The 18320-nt window shown below is 52.3% G+C and overlaps 1 protein-coding gene across 1 annotated transcript; it reads left to right on the top strand.

Annotated features, from left to right (window-relative positions):
- The first annotated feature begins 8741 nt into the window (after nucleotides 1–8741).
- FADD (Fas associated via death domain) lies at nucleotides 8742–17833 on the top strand. Its single transcript, XM_087422507.1, has 2 exons — nucleotides 8742–9098; nucleotides 12365–17833. Exons 1-2 carry the CDS (start codon nucleotides 8813–8815, stop codon nucleotides 12712–12714), a joined length of 636 nt encoding a protein of 211 aa, XP_087278633.1. The 5' UTR covers nucleotides 8742–8812; the 3' UTR covers nucleotides 12715–17833.
- The last annotated feature ends 487 nt before the right edge of the window (nucleotides 17834–18320 follow it).

Here is an 18320-nt window from a genome sequence, read left to right as displayed (position 1 = left end):
CAGAGCTCCACTGCAGTCACACAGCAAGCTGGCCACACAGCCATGCCCCGGACCCGGGCTCTGTGGCACCTAGCACGGAACGCTCTCTGCTACTGGTCCCTGGAGCGCTGTGGTGGGAGCACGGCAGGCCCGGACGCCCCGCACGGACAGTGACGGCAGTGGCCTGCATGGGGCCTGAGGTCTGGGACCAGCAGGCACCCCTACCAGCATCTGCTACAGGGAATCAGCTGCCCTCCCCCGAGGGTGGAGGCTGCCGTGAGCTGCACCCAGCCCAAGACAACCCCCGTATGATGGGTTCCATGTTTGTTAAAAATCTTTAGTTGATTTAATGTATAAAAACCAGGTAAATCCACATAAAAATCTAGATTTGCAAGTTCTCTTCAAAATCACACCATTTGTTGACACAGCCCTGTTTTTCACCGGGCCACACTCTCACATGCGACTAGAGCCCCGTGGAGGCTGCTCTTCCTTAGATGGTAGGTATGTTCTCCAGCCCACCACAGTCCCCCTCCCCACCCTCCCAAACGTGCTCCCCCACTGGCTAAGGGGCAGCTGAGACCGTGGCTCCCAGAGTGGCCGGCCTTTCTAGATAAGCCTCGGGCCAGGTCCCCATCCTGGGATCCAGGACCAGCTGTAGGATTCCCTGAAACAGAGCTCGGCCAAGGTGTGTGCCTGGGACAGGGCTGTCCCCGCTCCAAGGCTGGACTCAGAGACCCCGTCCCAGAGCACCCACATCCCCAACCCCACACGCATGCATCTACAGGTTCCCAGGAGCCATCTGTGTGCCCCCTAAAATGACCCACTACCACAGGTGGTGTGTGTCCCCACACTCGGGCAACACTCATTCACCTGTCCATGTTTTGTAAGAGCCACAGCAAAGTAGAGAAGTGCTAACACTTGCCAGAAAACAGAGCAGGAAGGAGAACTGGCACAGCGTCAGGCACAGAGGAGGCACCAGAAAGTGCTGAACAAGTGTGAGGGATGGATGAGTGTGTGGGTGGGTGGCTGGATGGATGGATGGATGGATGGATGGATGGGTGTGTGGGTGGATGGCTGGCTGAATGGATGAATGGGTGGATGGATGGATGGATGGATGGATGAATAGATGGTCTTTCGATGGATGGACATTTAGATGGATGGACATTTAGGTGGATGGATGGACATTTGGATGGATGAATGGATGGGTGGATGAGTGGATGGATCTTTGGATGGATGGATGGATGGATGGATGGATGGATGGATGGATGGATGGAGAGAGGGCTCGCTCTTGGGATGGATGGACATTTAGATGGATAGATGGATGGCAAATAGACTGACAACGAGGCCTTTCTGCCTTTGAGCTGAGTGGACCTCGGGGTCAAACTGGCAGGGTGTTAGTGCAGCAGATAAGGGGGTACATGGAAGGTAAGCTCTGAGGCCTTCTGGCCCACAGATATGCCCACAGCACATAGCACGCCCACTGCTCACTCACACAGCCTTTGGCAGAGGAGCATACGGCAAAGATACAGCTCTCACCTGGAAACCCTGAGGTGGACCAGCACAGGCACGGCAGCTAGTTTCCCAGAGGGGCTGGTGTGTGCTGCCCCCACCAGGAGCCTGCCGGGAATGCACCCCTGAAAAAAGGCAACCTTGTAGATACTAAGGTCTGATTCCCTCAGCTCTGCCAGGTAATTTACTTACTGTGTCCACTCTTACTCTCCCCTCCTCGCCCCCCTACCACTACCCCCTTCCTCTCTCTCTCCCTCCACATTTTTATCAAAGGATAACGTACAGAAAAGTGCACATATCTTAAGTGTACAGTCAACTTCCACAAAAACACTGTAGCCAGGACCCAGAAACAGAATGTCACCACACCTCAGAAGCCCCCTTCTTGGTCCCTTCTGGTCACCCCTCCTCCCGCACCTACACGGGGTTCTGACTTCGAGCCACAGAAATGAGTCCGCCTGGTTTCGCCTGTTGGTGGCTTCTGCCCTCTGCTGGCCGCCTGTGGGAGCTGCACCCAGAGGAGGAAAAGACCCACCTAGGGGGCTGTGTTAGTGTCCTGTTCGCTGCCAGTGACAAATTACCACGAATTTAGTGGCTTTAAAACAACACAAAGTTATTATCTTACAGCTCTGCAGGTCAGATGTCGGACACAGGACTCACTGGACTAAAATCAAGGTGTCGGCAGGGCTGGACCCTTCCTCCACCTTCAAGCCAGCAGTGGCGGTCAAGTCCTTTCCCCACTGCTGGCCCTCTAGTTCTCCATTTATGAGGATTTATGATTAGATTGGGGTTCCCCAAGACAATCTAGGATAATCTCATCTTAAAGTCCTAAATCTTCACCACGTCTGCGAAGTCATTTCTGCCATGTAAACAAAGGTATTCACAGGTCTGGGGATCGGGATGTGGACATGTTGGGGGAACATTAATCTGTCCCCCACATACCCCTGCCCCCAGGAAGGAGTCCTTCTCTTTGGAAGAAACTCACTACCCCCAAGAAAAGCACAGAGTCCCCGGATTTTGGAGGAAAGACTTCAACGTGAATGAGAGAGACCAAAACAAACAGAAAAAGAAAAAGAAAAAGTCCCAGGGTACCCCAAGACAATATAAGGAGAAGAAGGGAAAAAACTCCTCACCATCCTCATGGATGAAGACCAATATGCACCCAGGAAACCAGTAAAAGATACTTTTTCTTTCTTTTTTTTAAAGGTACAATGCTAACAGAAAGAAACATAAACTGGACTGCATCAAAACTTAAAACTTTTGTGCATCAAAGGACACTATCAACGGGGTGAAGTGGCAATTCACAAAATGGGAGAAAATATTTGCAAATCATATCTCTGATAAATCTGGAATATATAAAGAAACGCTTCAACTCAACAACAAAAAGACAAGCAACCCAATTTAAAAATGGGCAGATGACTTGAATGGACATTTCTCCAAAGACATACGAATGGCCAATAGCATGTGAAAAGATGCTCAACATCACTACTCGTCAGGGAAATGCGAATCAGAACCTCAATGAGATACCACTTCACACCAGTTAGGATGGCTATTATCCAAAACAGAAAATAATGAGAGTTAGTGAGGATTCGGGGAAATTGGAACCCTTGTGTGTTGCTGGTAGGAATGCAAACTGGTACAGCTGCTGTGGAAAACACGTTGGTGGTTTCTCAAAACATTAAACATAGAATTACCATGTGATCCGGCAATACCACTGCTGGGTACATACACAGAAGAATCGAAAAGAGGATTCGAACAGATATTTGTACACCCATGTACACCTACGGCCTCATGGGGAGTCCCCTACAATCAGTTGACAGAGAACAAGAAGACTCAGACCTGGTTTACAGGTGGTTCTGCACAGTATGCATGCCCGCCCCTCTCTGGGACATCCCTGAAGGACAATGGTGAAGGGCTAACCTCTCAGTGGGCGGAACTTTGAGCAGTGCATCTGAAGGGGTGAGAAGAGGCTTGAGGGGGCCCCAGGAGCTCCTTGACATCTGTAGAACACGCCAATGAGAGCAGAAGACACATTTTTTTCAAGCACCATGGAACCTATAACAAGATAGACCACATACTGGGCCAAAAAATAACGTGATGACATTTAAAAGAACTGAAATCTTGCAGAGTGTGTTCTCTGATCATAATGAAATCAAACTAGAAATCCACGACAGAAAGACAACAGGAAAATCTCTAAACACATGCAAATTACACAACACACTTCCAGCTAATCCATGGGTCAAAGAGAAAATCCCAAAGGAAATAGAAATACATTGAAATGAATAAAATGAAAACACAGCATATTAAAACGTGTGGGGCACAGCTAAAGCAGGGTTGAGAGGAAAATCAATAAAACTAAATGCTTACGTTAGAAATAAGGAATGGTCTCAAATAAATAATTTAGTTCCTACTTCAAGAAACTAGAAAAAAAAATAAATCCAAAGCAAGGAGAAGGAAGGAAATAGAAAAGACCAGCAAAATAATGAAATCAAAAATGGAAGGGAAAAGAAAAAATCATTGAAAAAAAGGCTGGTTCTTCAAAAATAAATAAAATGAATAAACCTCTAGCAAGACAGACGAAAATAAAAAGAGAGAAGACACAACCAATTTCAGGAATGAAATTGAGGATTCATTACAGATCTTGTAGCCATTAAAAGGAGAATGTTATGGACTGAATATGTTCCCTCAAAATTCATGTGTTGAAACCCTATGCCCCCTAATGTGCTGGTGTTTGGAGGTGGGGCCTTTGGGAGGTGATTAGGATTAGATGAGGTCAGGAGGGTGGAGCCCCCAAGAGGAGATTAGTGCCCTTGTGAGAGTCTCAAGAGAGCTGGCTATTCCTCTGTGCTCTCCGCTATGTGAGGGCACAGTGAGAAGGCAGCCCTCTGCAGTCTGGAACAGGCCCTCACCACAACCCGAGCACAGTGGCACCCTGATCTCGGACTTCCAGCCTCCAGAACTGTCAGAAACAAATTTCTGTTGTTCATAAGCCAGCCGTCTATGGTATTTTGTCATAGCAGCCCAAATGGACTACGACAAAAATAAGGGAATACTACGAATAACTTTATGCTCAGAAATTCTACAGCTTAGAAAAAATGCACCAATTCCTCAAAAACTACACAAACTACCAAAACTGAATCAAGAGGAACTAGACAATTCAAATAGCCCTAGAACCCTCCAAGAAATGGAATTCATAATTAAAAACTTCCCAAATAAGAAATCTCCAGGCCCAGAGAGTTTCACTGAAGAAGTCTGACAAACATCTAAAGAAGAATTCATGCCAAATTTTCACAATCTCTTCCAGAAAATAGAAGAGGAGGGACCACTTCTCAACTTATTTTATGAGGCTAGTACTACCAGAAATAGACAAAAAAAAAAAGTGCAAAAAAATAACTACACACCAATATCTCTTATGAAGTTAAATGCAAAAATCCACAACAAAATATTAGCAAACAAGTCCAACAACATATATAAAAATAATTGTATGCCATAACCAAGTGGGATTTATTCCAGGTATACAAGCCTGGTCCAACATGCAAAAATGAACCCATGTAATCCACCATATCAGCAAGCCAAATAAAAATTAATTGATGCAAAAAAAAGCACTTGACAAAATTCAGCCCCCATTCACGATTTAAACAAAACAAACTCTCAGCAAGTTAGGAGCAAAGAAGCATTACTTAAACCTAATAAAGAGCATTTACAAAAAAAAAAAAAAAACAACACCCCGAAGCTAACATCACATTTCATGGGGAACGACCCAGATCAGGAACAAGCCAAGGATGTCTGTTCTCTGCTTATTCAACATAGCACTGGAAGTCGTTGCCAATGCAATAAAGCAAGGAAAAGAAATAAAAGGCATACAGATGGGACAGAAAAAAATAAATCTATCTCTGTTTGCAGATAACGTGATCGTCTACATAAAAAATCCCAAAGAATCTAAACAAAAACACTCCTGAACTAACAAATGAGTTCAGCAAGGTTACAGGACAAAAAAAGTCAACACACAGAATCAATCACATGTCTGTATACTAACCACGAACATGCAGAAATCAAAATTTAAAATGTGATGGCATTTAAAATCACTCCAGAGAAAATGAAATACTACATATGCACTTAACAAACCATGCATAGGATCTCTATGCTGAAATTTTTTAAATGCTGATAAAAGAAATTAAAGAGCTAAATAAACAGAGAGGCATACCGTGTTTATAGATTGGAAGATTCAACATAGTAAAAATGCCAATTCTCCCCAAATTGACCCATACGTTTAATGCAATTCCTATCAAAAGCCCAGCAAGTTTTGTTTTTTACACAGGCAAGCTTATTTTTGAATTTATATAGAAAGACACAGACCCTAGAATAGCTAAAACAGTCTTGATAAAGTAGCATCAAGTGGGAAGAATTACTCTGCCAAATTAAGGTTCACTATACAGTGACACATCAAGAACTGGTGGCATTGGTGGAGGGACAGAAACACAGATGAATGGAACAGAACACAGAGCCCAGAAATGGATCAAACACCCTCAGTGGATTTTTGACAAAGGTGCGAAATGGATCCAATGGGAGAAGGATAGCTTTGTCAACAAATGGTGTCGGAGCAAGTGGACACCTATAGGCAAAAAAAACCGAAACCTAAACCTTACACCTTATGTAAAAATTAACCCAAAACAGATTGTAGGCTTAAATGTAAAACTTTTAGGAAAAAATAAAGAGAAATCTTTGGGACCCGTGGTTAAGCAAAGAGATCTTAGACTTGATGACACAAGCACAAACCATAAAAGTAAAATTTGATAAATTGGACCTCATCAAAAGTTAAAACTGCTGCTTTGTGAAAGATCATATAAAGAAGATGAAAATACCAGCTACAGACTGCGAGGTAGAGGGTCAGACGGAGATAAAATTATGCAAACGGAGACTCAAATTAGCCATGACTTATATAAGATTCATTCACTCAAAATATTTTGTGAGCAGCTATGAAGTGCTGGCCAGTGTTCTGGGTGTTTGGAGGCCCTGCCATCCAAGTGCTTACACTCTGGCAGGAGTTGACATGTGAAATTAACCATCACAAACACCACCTACCTGCGGAACACTCCCAAATTCACAGCTCCCTCCCAGATCTCTGTCCCAAGCCGTTGTCCTATGCACCCCACTGTCCAGTCAATATCTCTTACAGGTCCTCCCCCAAACCCACCCCACCCGAACCTTCCCCAGGTCCATCAATGGACGGATGCTCCATCCTTCAAACCTTACAAGCATCCTTAATTCCTCTCATGTACGTACACCCCAAATGAAAAGGTTGCTCCCTTCTTATCCTTTCCACTGCACTCAGTCCAAGTACCCCCCATCTCTCATCAGGATTATTATGGGGTTCCCTGGCTTCTACCCTAGCAGAGTGATTCTTTAAAAATGTAACTCAGAGTTCATAGCAGCATTATTCATAATGGCCAAAAGGTGAAAACAATCAAAATGTCCATCAGCTGATGACTGCATAAACAAACAGTCTACCCATCTGATGGAATACTATTGACCCATGAAAAGGAATGAAGCACCGACACACACTACAGCATGGAGGAACCTTGAAAACACGATGTTCAGTGAAAGAAACCAGGCGCAAAGGCCTTATAGTGTATGGTTCCATTTACATGTAATGTCCAGAATAGTCAAATCCAAAGAGAAAGTAAATTAGTGGTTGCCAAGGGCTGAGAGGAGGAGGGGGGAAGGAAATGACTGCTAACAGGTACCAGGTTCTTACCTGGGGGGATGAAAATGTTCTAAAATTAGCTAACAGTGAAGGTTGCACAACCTTATGAATATACTAAAAATCACTGAATTGTACACTTTAAAAGAGTGAGTTATATAGAACATGAGTTCTGTCTCAATTAAATAGATATACAGTATCTATATATTTTTAAGGTAACTCAGATGGCGTCACTCCTCCACTCACACACTGCAGGGGCACTAAAGACGGGTTCTTACCCGGCCAGCCCCATGGCTTGGCAGTTAAGTGCGGGCGCTCTGCTCCCGGCCCAGGGTTCAGATCCAGGGCGCACACCCACGCATTGCTTGTCTGGCCATGCTGAGGCCGCATCCCACACACAGCTACTAGAAGGATGTGCAACTATGACATACAACTATCTACTGGGGTTTTGGGGGGAAAAAAAAAAGGAGGGTTGGCAATAGATGTTAGCTCAGAGCCGGTCTTCCTCAGCAAAAGGAGGAGGATTAGCATGGATCTTAGCTCAGGGCTGACCTTCCTCACACACACACAAAAAAAAGATGGGTAAGGACCACCTCTGAGGCCCCTCCTAATCCGCCCCCTCCCCTCCCTGACCTCCCCCTGGCTCACCACTCTGCTCCAGACCAGCTGCTCCCCGCCACGGCCCCCAGGACCTTGGCTTTCACCTGGGGGCTCTTGCTGCGCCCCGGCCCCAGCACTCTTCCCCCCACACCCACACACCTGGCCCCTCACCCTCTGCACCTGCATCCGCACCTGGGGGCTCTTGCTGCGCCCCCGACCCAGCACTCTTCCCCCCACACCCACACACCTGGCCCCTCACCCTCTGCACCTGCAGCCACACCTGCATCCGCACCTGCACGGTGAGGCCCGCTCTGACCACCCCCACCCCCGAAACGTGCAGCAGCCCCCGCCTCCACACTCCCCACCCTCCCGCCCTTTGCCGCTCGCATTCACCCCGGCACCCTGCCCTTGCTTATCCGTATTACGTAAGCTCGGGTACTGATGACGTAAGCTCCGGGCCCGCGTGGACCTTCCGGGCTTTGTTCCCGAATTTGTCCCAGCACCTCCTGCGTGGCACGCTGTAGGCGCTCGACAAACGCTAAAAGCTTTCAAAAGCATAAATGACTATAACTTTAAAAATCAAATATTAATTAAACTTTAAAACCTAAATAAACCTCCAAAGTCTTTTCCGCTACAGATGTCCAGGCAGCACGAAAGGACATGAATTTTCACAATGTAAAAATAAATTTGCTTTTATTATCGGCATCCGCAGCGCCGCAGTCCACAGGAAAGCCAGGCCCGCTCTCCCAGTCCGCGGACCCCCAAAGACCCACGTCCCCCAACGAAGGAGGAGGTCCGCAGGGCGCAGGCGCAGAAGTCCTCGCCCTCTGTCTGGGGCGGCCCCTGGCGGCGGCGGCGCGCCACCCGGGCGGAAACGGCTACGGTCGGCCTCGGGGCGCATGCGCGGGTCCTGGAGTTCTCGCGAGACGTCGGGCGTACGTGCCGCGCAGGGGATTTCCGGTGGTGGGGCCTGGTGCGGGGCGCTGGACCCGGGAGGCCCTGGGGCGCGGGGCGTCGCCCGCCGCCATGGACCCTTTCCTTGTGCTGCTGCACTCGGTGTCGGCCGGCCTGTCGAGCGGCGAGCTGACCGAGCTCAAGTTCCTGTGCCAGGGCCGCGTGGGCAAGAGGAAGCTGGAGCGCGTGCAGAGCGGCCTGGACCTCTTCTCCGTGCTGCTCGAGCAGAACGAGCTGGACCCCGAGCACACGGCGCTGCTGCGCGAGCTGCTCGCCTCCCTGCGGCGCCACGACCTGCTGCGCCGCCTGGACGACTACGAGGCGGGGGCGGCGGGCGGCGCCGCGCCGGAGGAGCAAGGTGGGCGGGGGACGGGGGTCGCGGACTAGGGACTGGCACCGGGGCTGGGGGCGGGGGACGGGGGGTGGGGGCCAAGCGGGCGGGGACTAGGGAAGGGGGCTGGGCACAGGGGACGGGGCCTGGGGAAGGGGACTGGGGAATGGGACTGGGGGGCGAGCGGGCGGAGAACTGGGAAGGAGGACTAGGGAAGGGGGCTGGGGACAGGGATAGAGCCTGGGGAAGGGGGCTGGGGACAGGGACGGGGCCTGGGGAAGGGGGCTGGGGACAGGGGACGGGGCCTGGGGAAGGGGCTGGGGACAGGGGACGGGGCCTGGGGAGGGGGCTGGGGACAGGGACAGGGCCTGGGGAAGGGGGCTGGGGACAGGGATAGAGCCTGGGGAAGGGGCTGGGGACAGGGACGGGGCCTGGGGAAGGGGGCTGGGGACAGGGACGGGGCCTGGGGAAGGGGCTGGGGACAGGGGACGGGGCCTGGGGAAGGGGCTGGGGACAGGGGACAGGAGCCTGGGGAAGGGGCTGGGGACAGGGACGGGGCCTGGGGAGGGGGCTGGGGACAGGGACGGGGCCTGGGGAAGGGGGCTGGGGGCAGGAGACGGGGACTGGGGAATGGGACTGGGGGCGAGCGGGCGGAGAACTGGAAACGAGGACTAGGGAAAGGGGCTGGGGACAGGGAATAGAGCCTGGGGAAGGGGACTAGGAGCAGGGGACTGGGGAATGGGACTGGGGGGTGGGCGGGCGACTGAGGACAGGGACTAGGGATGGGGGCAGGGTACAGGGACTGGGGAAGGGGACTGGGGGGCGGGCGGGAGGCTGGGAACGGGGACTGGGGCTTGGGGCAGGGAATGGGGACAAGGGCTGGGAGAGGCAGGGCCAGTTTGCCCCACAGTACCTGTTGCAAGTCTGCTGGCACCTAACCTTTACCGGGTTTGGTTGGCGTGAGTTTTCTCTAAACAGCTCTGGGTGAGGGTGACTTGCCCCCTTTGCAGATGGGAGAACCAAAACTCAGAAATGTTAGCTAGATTAACTAGGTTGCAGAGCAGGGCCACCCACCCTCCAACCTCAGTATTTTCTCCACCACCCCACTCCCTCCAGGTAGGTGAGAAATTACTCTGGGTGGGGAGGAGTTGGTAGAGAGGGTGGGGCAGAAGTTGAGTGACCCTGTGCTGCAGCCTTCACTTCCCTTCTGCCTCTGGGAGTGTGCCCAGCTGGTGCCCATCGCCGCTGTCTGAGAATGATGATAACTCTGACAGGGGCTTACAGTATGCCAGTTACTGTTCCAGCCACTTCACATATTTAATTTTCACAATAACCCATTAGTTAGATACCATTACCTGCCATTGTTCTTGTTTTACGAGTGAGGGGACTGTGGCTGAGAGGTTAAGTGACTTGCCCAGGATGCACAGCCCATAACTAACCAGTTAGGGCTGAACGGAGGCAGTCTGGCCCCCGGGTGGGTGGTATTAGCCACTACCCTGCCTCTCTGATGGAGTCCATTCTGTAGTAGCTTCCTACCCTGCTCGAAGGCACCTCCTCTCCCCATCCTGCCCTGTGGCTTGCAGAGGATTCCGGGAGTAAAAATGAGACCTGAGTACAGCAGGCTTCCTCAGCCATACCCCTCTGTTCTCAGAGTCTGAGGGAGGAGGGTTGGGGAGTGCTTTGGGGCCACCCCTCACAGGCCTGGAGCTGTGGCCTGGAATTTGTCATTCAGTCACTGAACCGAAAAAGGATAGCATGGGTATCACTCCATAGGGACTGGTGCTTATTGGTGGTGAACTGAGCAGCACAGCTCTGCCTGAGAGCAGTCGGATTCAGATCGTATACGTACACGTACACACACAGCGCCAGACTAACAAAATGGGACTTAGAATAATTATGTTTTCAAGGCTACTCAATGGCGGGGAGAATGCCAATATAATACATTTAAAAGGCAGTCCACAAGGTATAGGTGATAACGTTTTCGATTTATATGTGTATGTCTGTATTTGTTTTCGTTCATGTAGTTACTGTGTTGGAGGAAAGTACACCAGAAGGCCAGCAGCAGGTGTGGCTGAGGTGATAAGGGGCAGTCTGTCTTAGTCTTTTACAGAAGGTGGTTTTTGCATGATGGTTAAGAGTGGACTTGGCAGGAGACTGTCAGGGTTTCACATCCTAGCTCTGCCATTGTCTAGCTGTGTGACAGCAGAAAAGTCACTTCCCTTTCGGTTTCGTCATCTGTACAAATGGTCAAAGTAACACGGGGCTGTCAGAGCTGGAGGAGTTGGCACACAGGCTGACAGCGTCTCCGGGGCCTGTACCTGGAGATGCAAACTTGCAGGAGCCACTCTCCAGCGTCTTGTCCTTCCCTCTCCTCTCCTTCCATTTCAGAAACAGCCTGTAATGGTCTGTAGTGCCCAGTTTGCTGGTCTCAGTAGTGGCTTTTCAGCAGATGAGGACGTGGTAGCCGGGGACCAAAAGACTGGTGATTGGTCACAGCAGCTTCCAAGATAAGAACTGGGGTGTGTATTAGTTTCCTAGGGCCGCCATACAAATGACCACAAACTTGGTGGCTTAAAGCCACAGAAATTGGTCCTCTTACAGTTCTGGCGCCAGAAATCTGAAATGAAGGTGTCATGAGGGCCATACGCCTTCCGGAGGCTGTAGGGGAGGGACCTTCCTGCCTCTTCCAGGGCTCCAGGCGTTCCTTGGCTTGTGGCCACATGGCTCCAATCTCTGCCTCTGTGTATGTCTTATAAAGACACTTGTCACTGGATTTAGGGCCCATCTGGATAATGCAGGATGATCTCCTCGTCTTGAGATCCTCAGCTTAATCACATCTGCAGAGACCCTTTTCCAAATGAGTTAACATTCACGGTTCCAGGGATTTGATGAGGACACATCTTTTTAGGGGTCACCATGTAGCCCGCTACGGGGTGGCATGGGAGAGCAGCCCCATTTCCTGCCTTCTGACCTTCCCAGCCCCTTCCCCAGTTCCGCCTGTCCTAAGCAGGGAGCCTGACGACAGCCCACCCTGGCCATCAAGGCTTCAGCAGGCCCCACCTCTTGGGTAGTGTTTTTGGGTGGGGTTGGCTTGGACAGGATTGGAGGCCACTCTTGGGCTTCCTGTAACATTCCCCGGCCCCTCTGCTGCTGGGTGACTTCAGCCTCTGCAAGAGGACCTCTGGTGTCCCAGCACTTGGGACAGCCCCCAGAAACCCGTCAGAGCGTGGGGTTACGGGTCTCCTGCAGGACTCCCAAACCTCGGGTAAGCCGTTTGTTCTGTCCCTCCGCAGACCTGCAGGCAGCCTTCGACCTCATATGTGATAACGTGGGGAAGGACTGGAAGAGACTGGCTCGTCAGCTGAAAGTGTCAGACGCCAAGATTGATGCCATCGAGGAGAGGTATCCCCGGAACCTGACGGAACAGGTGAGGGAGTCGCTGCGAGTCTGGAAGAACACCAACCGGGGCGACGCGGCCGTGTCCCACCTGGTGGGGGCGCTCCGGGCCTGCCGGCTGAACCTGGTGGCCGACTACATCCAGGAGGAGCAGCAGGCCCGGGCCCTCCGGGACCAGGAGAGTGCTGGCAGCTCTGTGTCCCTAATGTCATGGGACTCAGACGGGCCTGCCTCGGGAGCCTCCTGACGACCCAGCGGCTCTTCTCCAGGGAGCCAGGGCGTCTGCGCCTGTGGACTTGGCTTCCTCCACTGGACTGACTGAGTGCCTTCCACGGGTGGTGTTGTGAAGACCTAACGGTGAGCCAGGGTGAGAGGCCGGCGCCCGCAGCGCCGCAGGCTGCCTGCCTTGTGAGTCCAAGCAGCGTTTACCCAGTGCTTACTCTGCCAGGCGGGGCTGTGGGCACTGTACAGACGCATCCCTGGACCCCTCATGATCGCCCTGCAGGGGAGATTCTCTTGTCCCCATTAAACTGTTCCCACAGGAGGAAGTTTAGAACCACGTCCAGCACATAGAAGGAATCTGTACGAATTACGGTTGTCGCCGTGCTTGTTCTACAGGTGCGGAGGTGAGCACAGAGTCAGGAGCTGGAGGAAGGTCCGTAGTGACGGGAGAGCTGGGGTTGGAACCAGCACCGTCCTCCAGAGCCCACGCTTGTCACCAGCAGGTCGTTCTGCTGCCCCCGCAGTTGGCCCCAGGCTCTGAGGCCTCCAGTGTAGACTGAACCGGGGCAGGCGGGGCGGGGGTGAGAGGCACCCTGACCGGGGCACCCGTGCTCCAGCTCGTGGCCCTTGGCTGGGTGGAGGCTCCTCGGAGGCCGCAGAGTAGGGCAGTCAGGTGTGTGAGGACACGCTGAGGCCCTCAGACGTGACTGGGGCGCAGTCACCACTCTACACGTGTGAGTGCTTAGAAGTGTCCTGATTCCTGTGATGCCACCGTTGGTCACTATTTTGTGTTAAAATCACTATCTTTCTGATAACAGAACTGGCAAGGGAGCTGGATGCTATAATTTTAAAAAGTAATCTTTCTTCCTGCTTCTAAGGTAATCCTGTTAAAGCAAGTGCCTTTACAGTGGAATCCCACATATTACAAAGAACTTTCCATTCCTATAGATTATCTGATTTCACATAGTCTCAGAAGTCCCCTCGCAGCCGATTTCAGGATCCCTGGCAGCTTTTCCTGGGCTCAGCCTGTGAACATGGTGGCTGGATCTCATGACAGCTCCGCAGAGCACTGAGGAGGGGAGTGGTCACCCTCAGCAAGCTTTGGTTGCCCAGAGGGCAGCTTCCGCCCACTCTGGGCCCTGCGTACCTCCAAGAGGCCTCCGAGAGCCAAGTGGCCGTCCCTTGTCCCAGTCCTCCAACTGTGACCTTGGGAAAGCCGCATGTGATGTCATGCCGTGCTGCCTTGCCCTTGGGTTGCTGAGATCCTAGCAGCACTGTCCCCAGAAAGCTGTGTGCCCGACCTCTGAGCACCCCATACACACCTTCAGCACATGCTTACTGACACTGGGCACTGTGCCAGGAGCTGGGACCATAGCAGTAAACAAGACAGAAGTGGCCCTGCCCTGTTGACCCTGCAAGCCTGGCCGGGAGCCCAAGTGTTGGCCAGTTCATCACAAGTGTGGGGTGCTACCAGGCAGCTGAGCGGTGTCGGTCCCTCACGGGTATGTGACCTTGTGTTAGACAATCTGCTTTCCCCGCCTGCAGTGGCGCCTGCCTCTTCAAGCCTCAGGTCAGGGCTGGTTCTGTGCACGACAGACATCATCCCCATCGATAAATGAGAGTGGCTGGGCTAATAGGTAGCTTTGGGAAGTAGGTTTTCTGGAAAAGGTGCATGTTTCTTGAACAGAGGCAGGTTTCAGAGGTTCCGCCACTCCCTCCTGGTCTAGGGCATAAACTACTGAAACGTGGACGTGCCGAACATCCTGACAGCCGCCCCACGTCCTTCTCACCTGGAAGGAACCCAGACTCTCCGTCACACTGGGGGTTCTGATAGAGGGTTTGACGACAGGGGATCCCCAAGCACCACGAAGGGCTTGGTCCCCAGCTCTGCCGCTGGCTAACTCCTGTTGGTCCCCAGCTCTGCCGCTGGCTAACTCCTGTGGCCCCGCAGAGGCCGTGCGGTGAGGGAGGAGGAGCCACCTTGCCCCGTCTGCTGTGTGACCTGATCGTACCCAGCACGAGGCAGAAGAGGAGGTGCTGGGTGAGCAAGTCCTCTCTGGCCGGCGCTCGGAGTGTGTGCTGGGGGAAAGCTGTAGAGCAGGGTGACGTGGGGTGAACTTGCACCAGACACTGCCCCCTGGAGACGGGGGCTCAGAGCCAGAGAGAAGCCTCCGTGGATTCATCCAGGCCCCGGCCACCATCGCTGGCCCTGTGCCAGCACCGGGGCTCGGCTGAGCAGGACGAGCAGCCTGCCCTCAGGAAGCACAGAATTGGCCCGACATTGTAAAACAGAAAGAGAAAGCATAATAAAAGTATGCACGCAGTGGAAGGAGAACGCTTTCCATGGGCGCTCAAAGTGGGAAAAGACAGCAAGTGCCTGAGAGCGATGATTTTCTGCATGATAGAGTTGTTTATACTTTCTGTGTTGCCTACGTTTTCTGTCGTGTCTGTCCTCATTGCCCACCAGATACAGTGATAGGTGTAGCGTGGGCTGTTCAGTGGGGAGCGTGTCCAAGGAGCCGTGGAGCGTGTGGGCTTTCCAGTCTCACCTGGGTTCTAATCCTGGCTCCGCCCCTTGGTGGCTCCATGACCCTAAAAGGGGGCCATCAGATAAAAAGTGCTTCCCCAAATCTGTGCGACCTGCCTCTCAGGGACCTTAAAAATGGGCAGTGACATGTCACCCAGAGCCTGGGGGTCTGTCGAAAGGCTGTTCTGTTCTTCGGGGTCTCCCTGCGCTGGAGCCTGGCATTTGGCCTCTAGGCCTGAGATGTCGCTTTCTCCCTCACATCTGAACCCTGCTTCAAGGCAGAAGGTGTTCTGGATCTTTTTATAACCTCTCCTGGGACAGATCGGATTGACATCTAAGCAAGTGTGACCTTTGGGATGGAGTCCGTTACACCCACCCTAGGCAGGGAGCTGCTACAATTTTTGGACAAGGATTTCTCATGGCAACTTTACAAAAAAAACCATCCACGTTCCTCTATATTTTTTTGCAGTCATGTGAAATTTATATTTCTGATGAAGGTGCACACAATTCCCGTGGTTTGCTTGAAAGCTGAAGTTGAGAGCCACATTCTGCTCTTAATCTTTTTTCCCCTGAGAAAGAGAGGGAAAGAAAGGTCCAAATGTGTGCTTTGTGGGGGATTTCAGGCCAATGAAGGGGAGTTTGATCAAGCGTTTCCTGCAACAGAGGGTCGGCTCCCTCGGCCTCTGGCCCCTGCACAGTGCCCAGCTTCAGCCCCCTCTGGGCTCTTCCTGTGGGGGCAGGGACCCTCGTCCATCCTCTTCCCTCCCCGCTTGCTCCCTCCTCATCCGCGCCATCATCCTCCCCAGCGTCCCAGGCCACTCCCCTGAACTGCACTTGCACAAGTCACAGGTTGCCCAATCTGTTGGACGCTTTGTTCTGTCTTGCTCAACCTCGAGGGAGTCGGACGCTTCTCTTCACCATTCTCCCGTGAAATTTTCTTCTGGTTTTCCTCCTTCCTTTCTGGCCACTCCACTTCAGCCTCCTTCACACCCACTCCTAGCACCCGTCCACCACGCTCACTCTGAACCCCCAAGGGAGCACAGGCCCTTGGTTTCACCCATCCCAGGTCCCTGGTGCCCCCACGTCTTTCTCTGAGGCCCCCCAGACCCATGTGGTGAGCCACCTAGGGGCAGCTCTTTTGCCATGCAAGGGAGCATATTCATGGGTTTTGGGGATTAGGACGTGGGCACCTGGGGAGGTGGGCGTTATTCTGCCCACCACACACCTCAACTCAGCATCTCCCAGTACCCTGTGCCCAGTTCCAGGCCCACACCACAGTCCGCCCAGACCCGGGCCCCTCCTCCTTGGGCTCCCCTGTGTGTGACAGCACCAGATCTGGATGACCTCACAAGGCTCCTTTCTACCCCTCTCCTCCTGCCCGCCTGCCCCAGCAGAGCCGCACCGCTCCTCTGGGGACAGCCCCGCCTCTGTTCCTCCCTGCCCCTTCCACCCCCACCCACAGCCAGAAACACAAATCGAGTCACACTACAGACCCCCACTGTATTCCCGGAAACCACAAGCTCTCTCCGCATATTGTTGAGTTTTGTCTTTTTATTTCCATGGTAGCTGTTCTGAGTCATCTTGCTGACTGCTTTCTAACCACAGGATTCCTGTGTGCATTGTGTTTGGAACTAGATAGGCAGGCATGATTTGGGGTTGCGTGTGCTCATGTGAAGATGGCCAGTCACCCTTCATCTGCTGATACAGAGGAAAACCTCTCTTACAGGGGACATTTGCAAGTGAAATCCATTTTCATCAAAGGAGCCCTCAGTTTCTTAAGTCATTAACTAAGTTGAGACACTGTGGCAAGAGTCACACGTGTATACCAACCACATCAGTTGTCACCAAGAAACAGGCCGATTCAGGGCATGAATGGGGTCGTCATCGAGGAAAAGCCACATGACGTAGAGGAAGCCATCCTGGTGGGGCTTGACTAGAGAAGCACAGTGGGCCAGTGAGTACCCCAGACCCCCCGGCAGTGCTGTGCAGGCTTCCCCACTTCCCAAACCCGCCTGATGAGGGTCTGTAGACACGAGGCGGCTACTTTGTTTCAGCAAAACGTGTTGTTTCATGAGACAGAGCTATCCGAGGAGGTGACATAGTTCTGGAGATGCATGGTGGTGATGGTTGCACAGCATTGTGAATGCACTCAGTGGCACTTAATGGCTAAAAGGTCCAGCCCGGTGGCGTAGTGGTTAAGTTCACGCGCTCTGCTTCGGCAGCCTGGGGTTTACAGGTTCAGATCCCAGGCACGAACCTGCACCATTCGTCCACCGTGCTGTGACGGTGACCCACATACAGAATGGAGGATGACTGGCAGCGGATGTTAGCTCAGGGCAGATCTTCCCCCACCCCCCAAAAAAAAAATGGCTAAAAGGGTAAGTTTTATGTTATGTATATTTTACCACAATTAAAGAATCATACCTCGTATTAAATTAACCATGCATTTAATTATGTTGTGAATTTAAATTCTATCTGTTTTGCAGGCTTTTCTCTCCCTAGTTTGTCATTTTACTGGCATTTTATAGTTTACGAGAGCCGGAGGCATAAGCTTATGTCTGGCCTTAGATTTGTATTTATTGAAGTAACATTATTATAAATAAAACCTTGTTCCTCACTGGGAGTCTGGATCCCTGTTACGCCTTCCAGAGGGGTTTCTGGCCGGAGAAGCCCAGCTCCGAGGGTCCCCAGGCCCCTCAAGACCAATCCTAATCCACAGCGTCATGATGCACAGGAGGGGTGCCAGCCCTGTGCAACTTGTTCCCTGAACACCCACCCCCAGGGTCTGCCCCAGCTGTTTTCTCTATCCTGCACCCCAGTCCTTGCTGGCCCAAGGCCCAGCTCAGATGGCCGGTCTGATGGCAGCCTTGCCCGAGCCCCCACTACCCTCAGGAGGCCCCTTCCTGGCCCTGGTCCTCCCTGCACCAGCCTCAGCTCCCTGAGGGCTGCAACCTGTGGATTCCTCTTTGCTGCCGCTTCCAGTACTGTCCCCAGCTGTGTGAGTGAGGGCTTACTGTGTGTGTGCTGAGCAGATAAATAAGCCACAAGAATAAAAGGCCAGGCCCGGGTGTCCCACGGGGCCTCAGTTCCCTGCAGGCAAGGAA

Source organism: Ceratotherium simum, chromosome 34 (genome assembly GCF_057802395.1).
Source record: "Ceratotherium simum simum isolate JZ-2026a chromosome 34, ASM5780239v1, whole genome shotgun sequence".
Lineage (NCBI taxonomy): Eukaryota > Metazoa > Chordata > Mammalia > Perissodactyla > Rhinocerotidae > Ceratotherium > Ceratotherium simum.
Note: the sequence above shows the minus strand (reverse complement) of the source record. Positions and strands in the feature narration are given on the sequence as shown.

What these genes read in the sequence shown, in the direction of transcription:
- FADD (XM_087422507.1), top strand. Translation starts at nt 8,813, where the DNA reads ATGGACCCTTTCCTTGTGCTGCTGCACTCGGTGTCGGCCGGCCTGTCG. An exon ending in CGCCGCGCCGGAGGAGCAAG is followed by an intron (nt 9,099 to 12,364) that starts GTGGGCGGGGGA and finishes GTCCCTCCGCAG; the next exon opens with ACCTGCAGGCAGCCTTCGAC.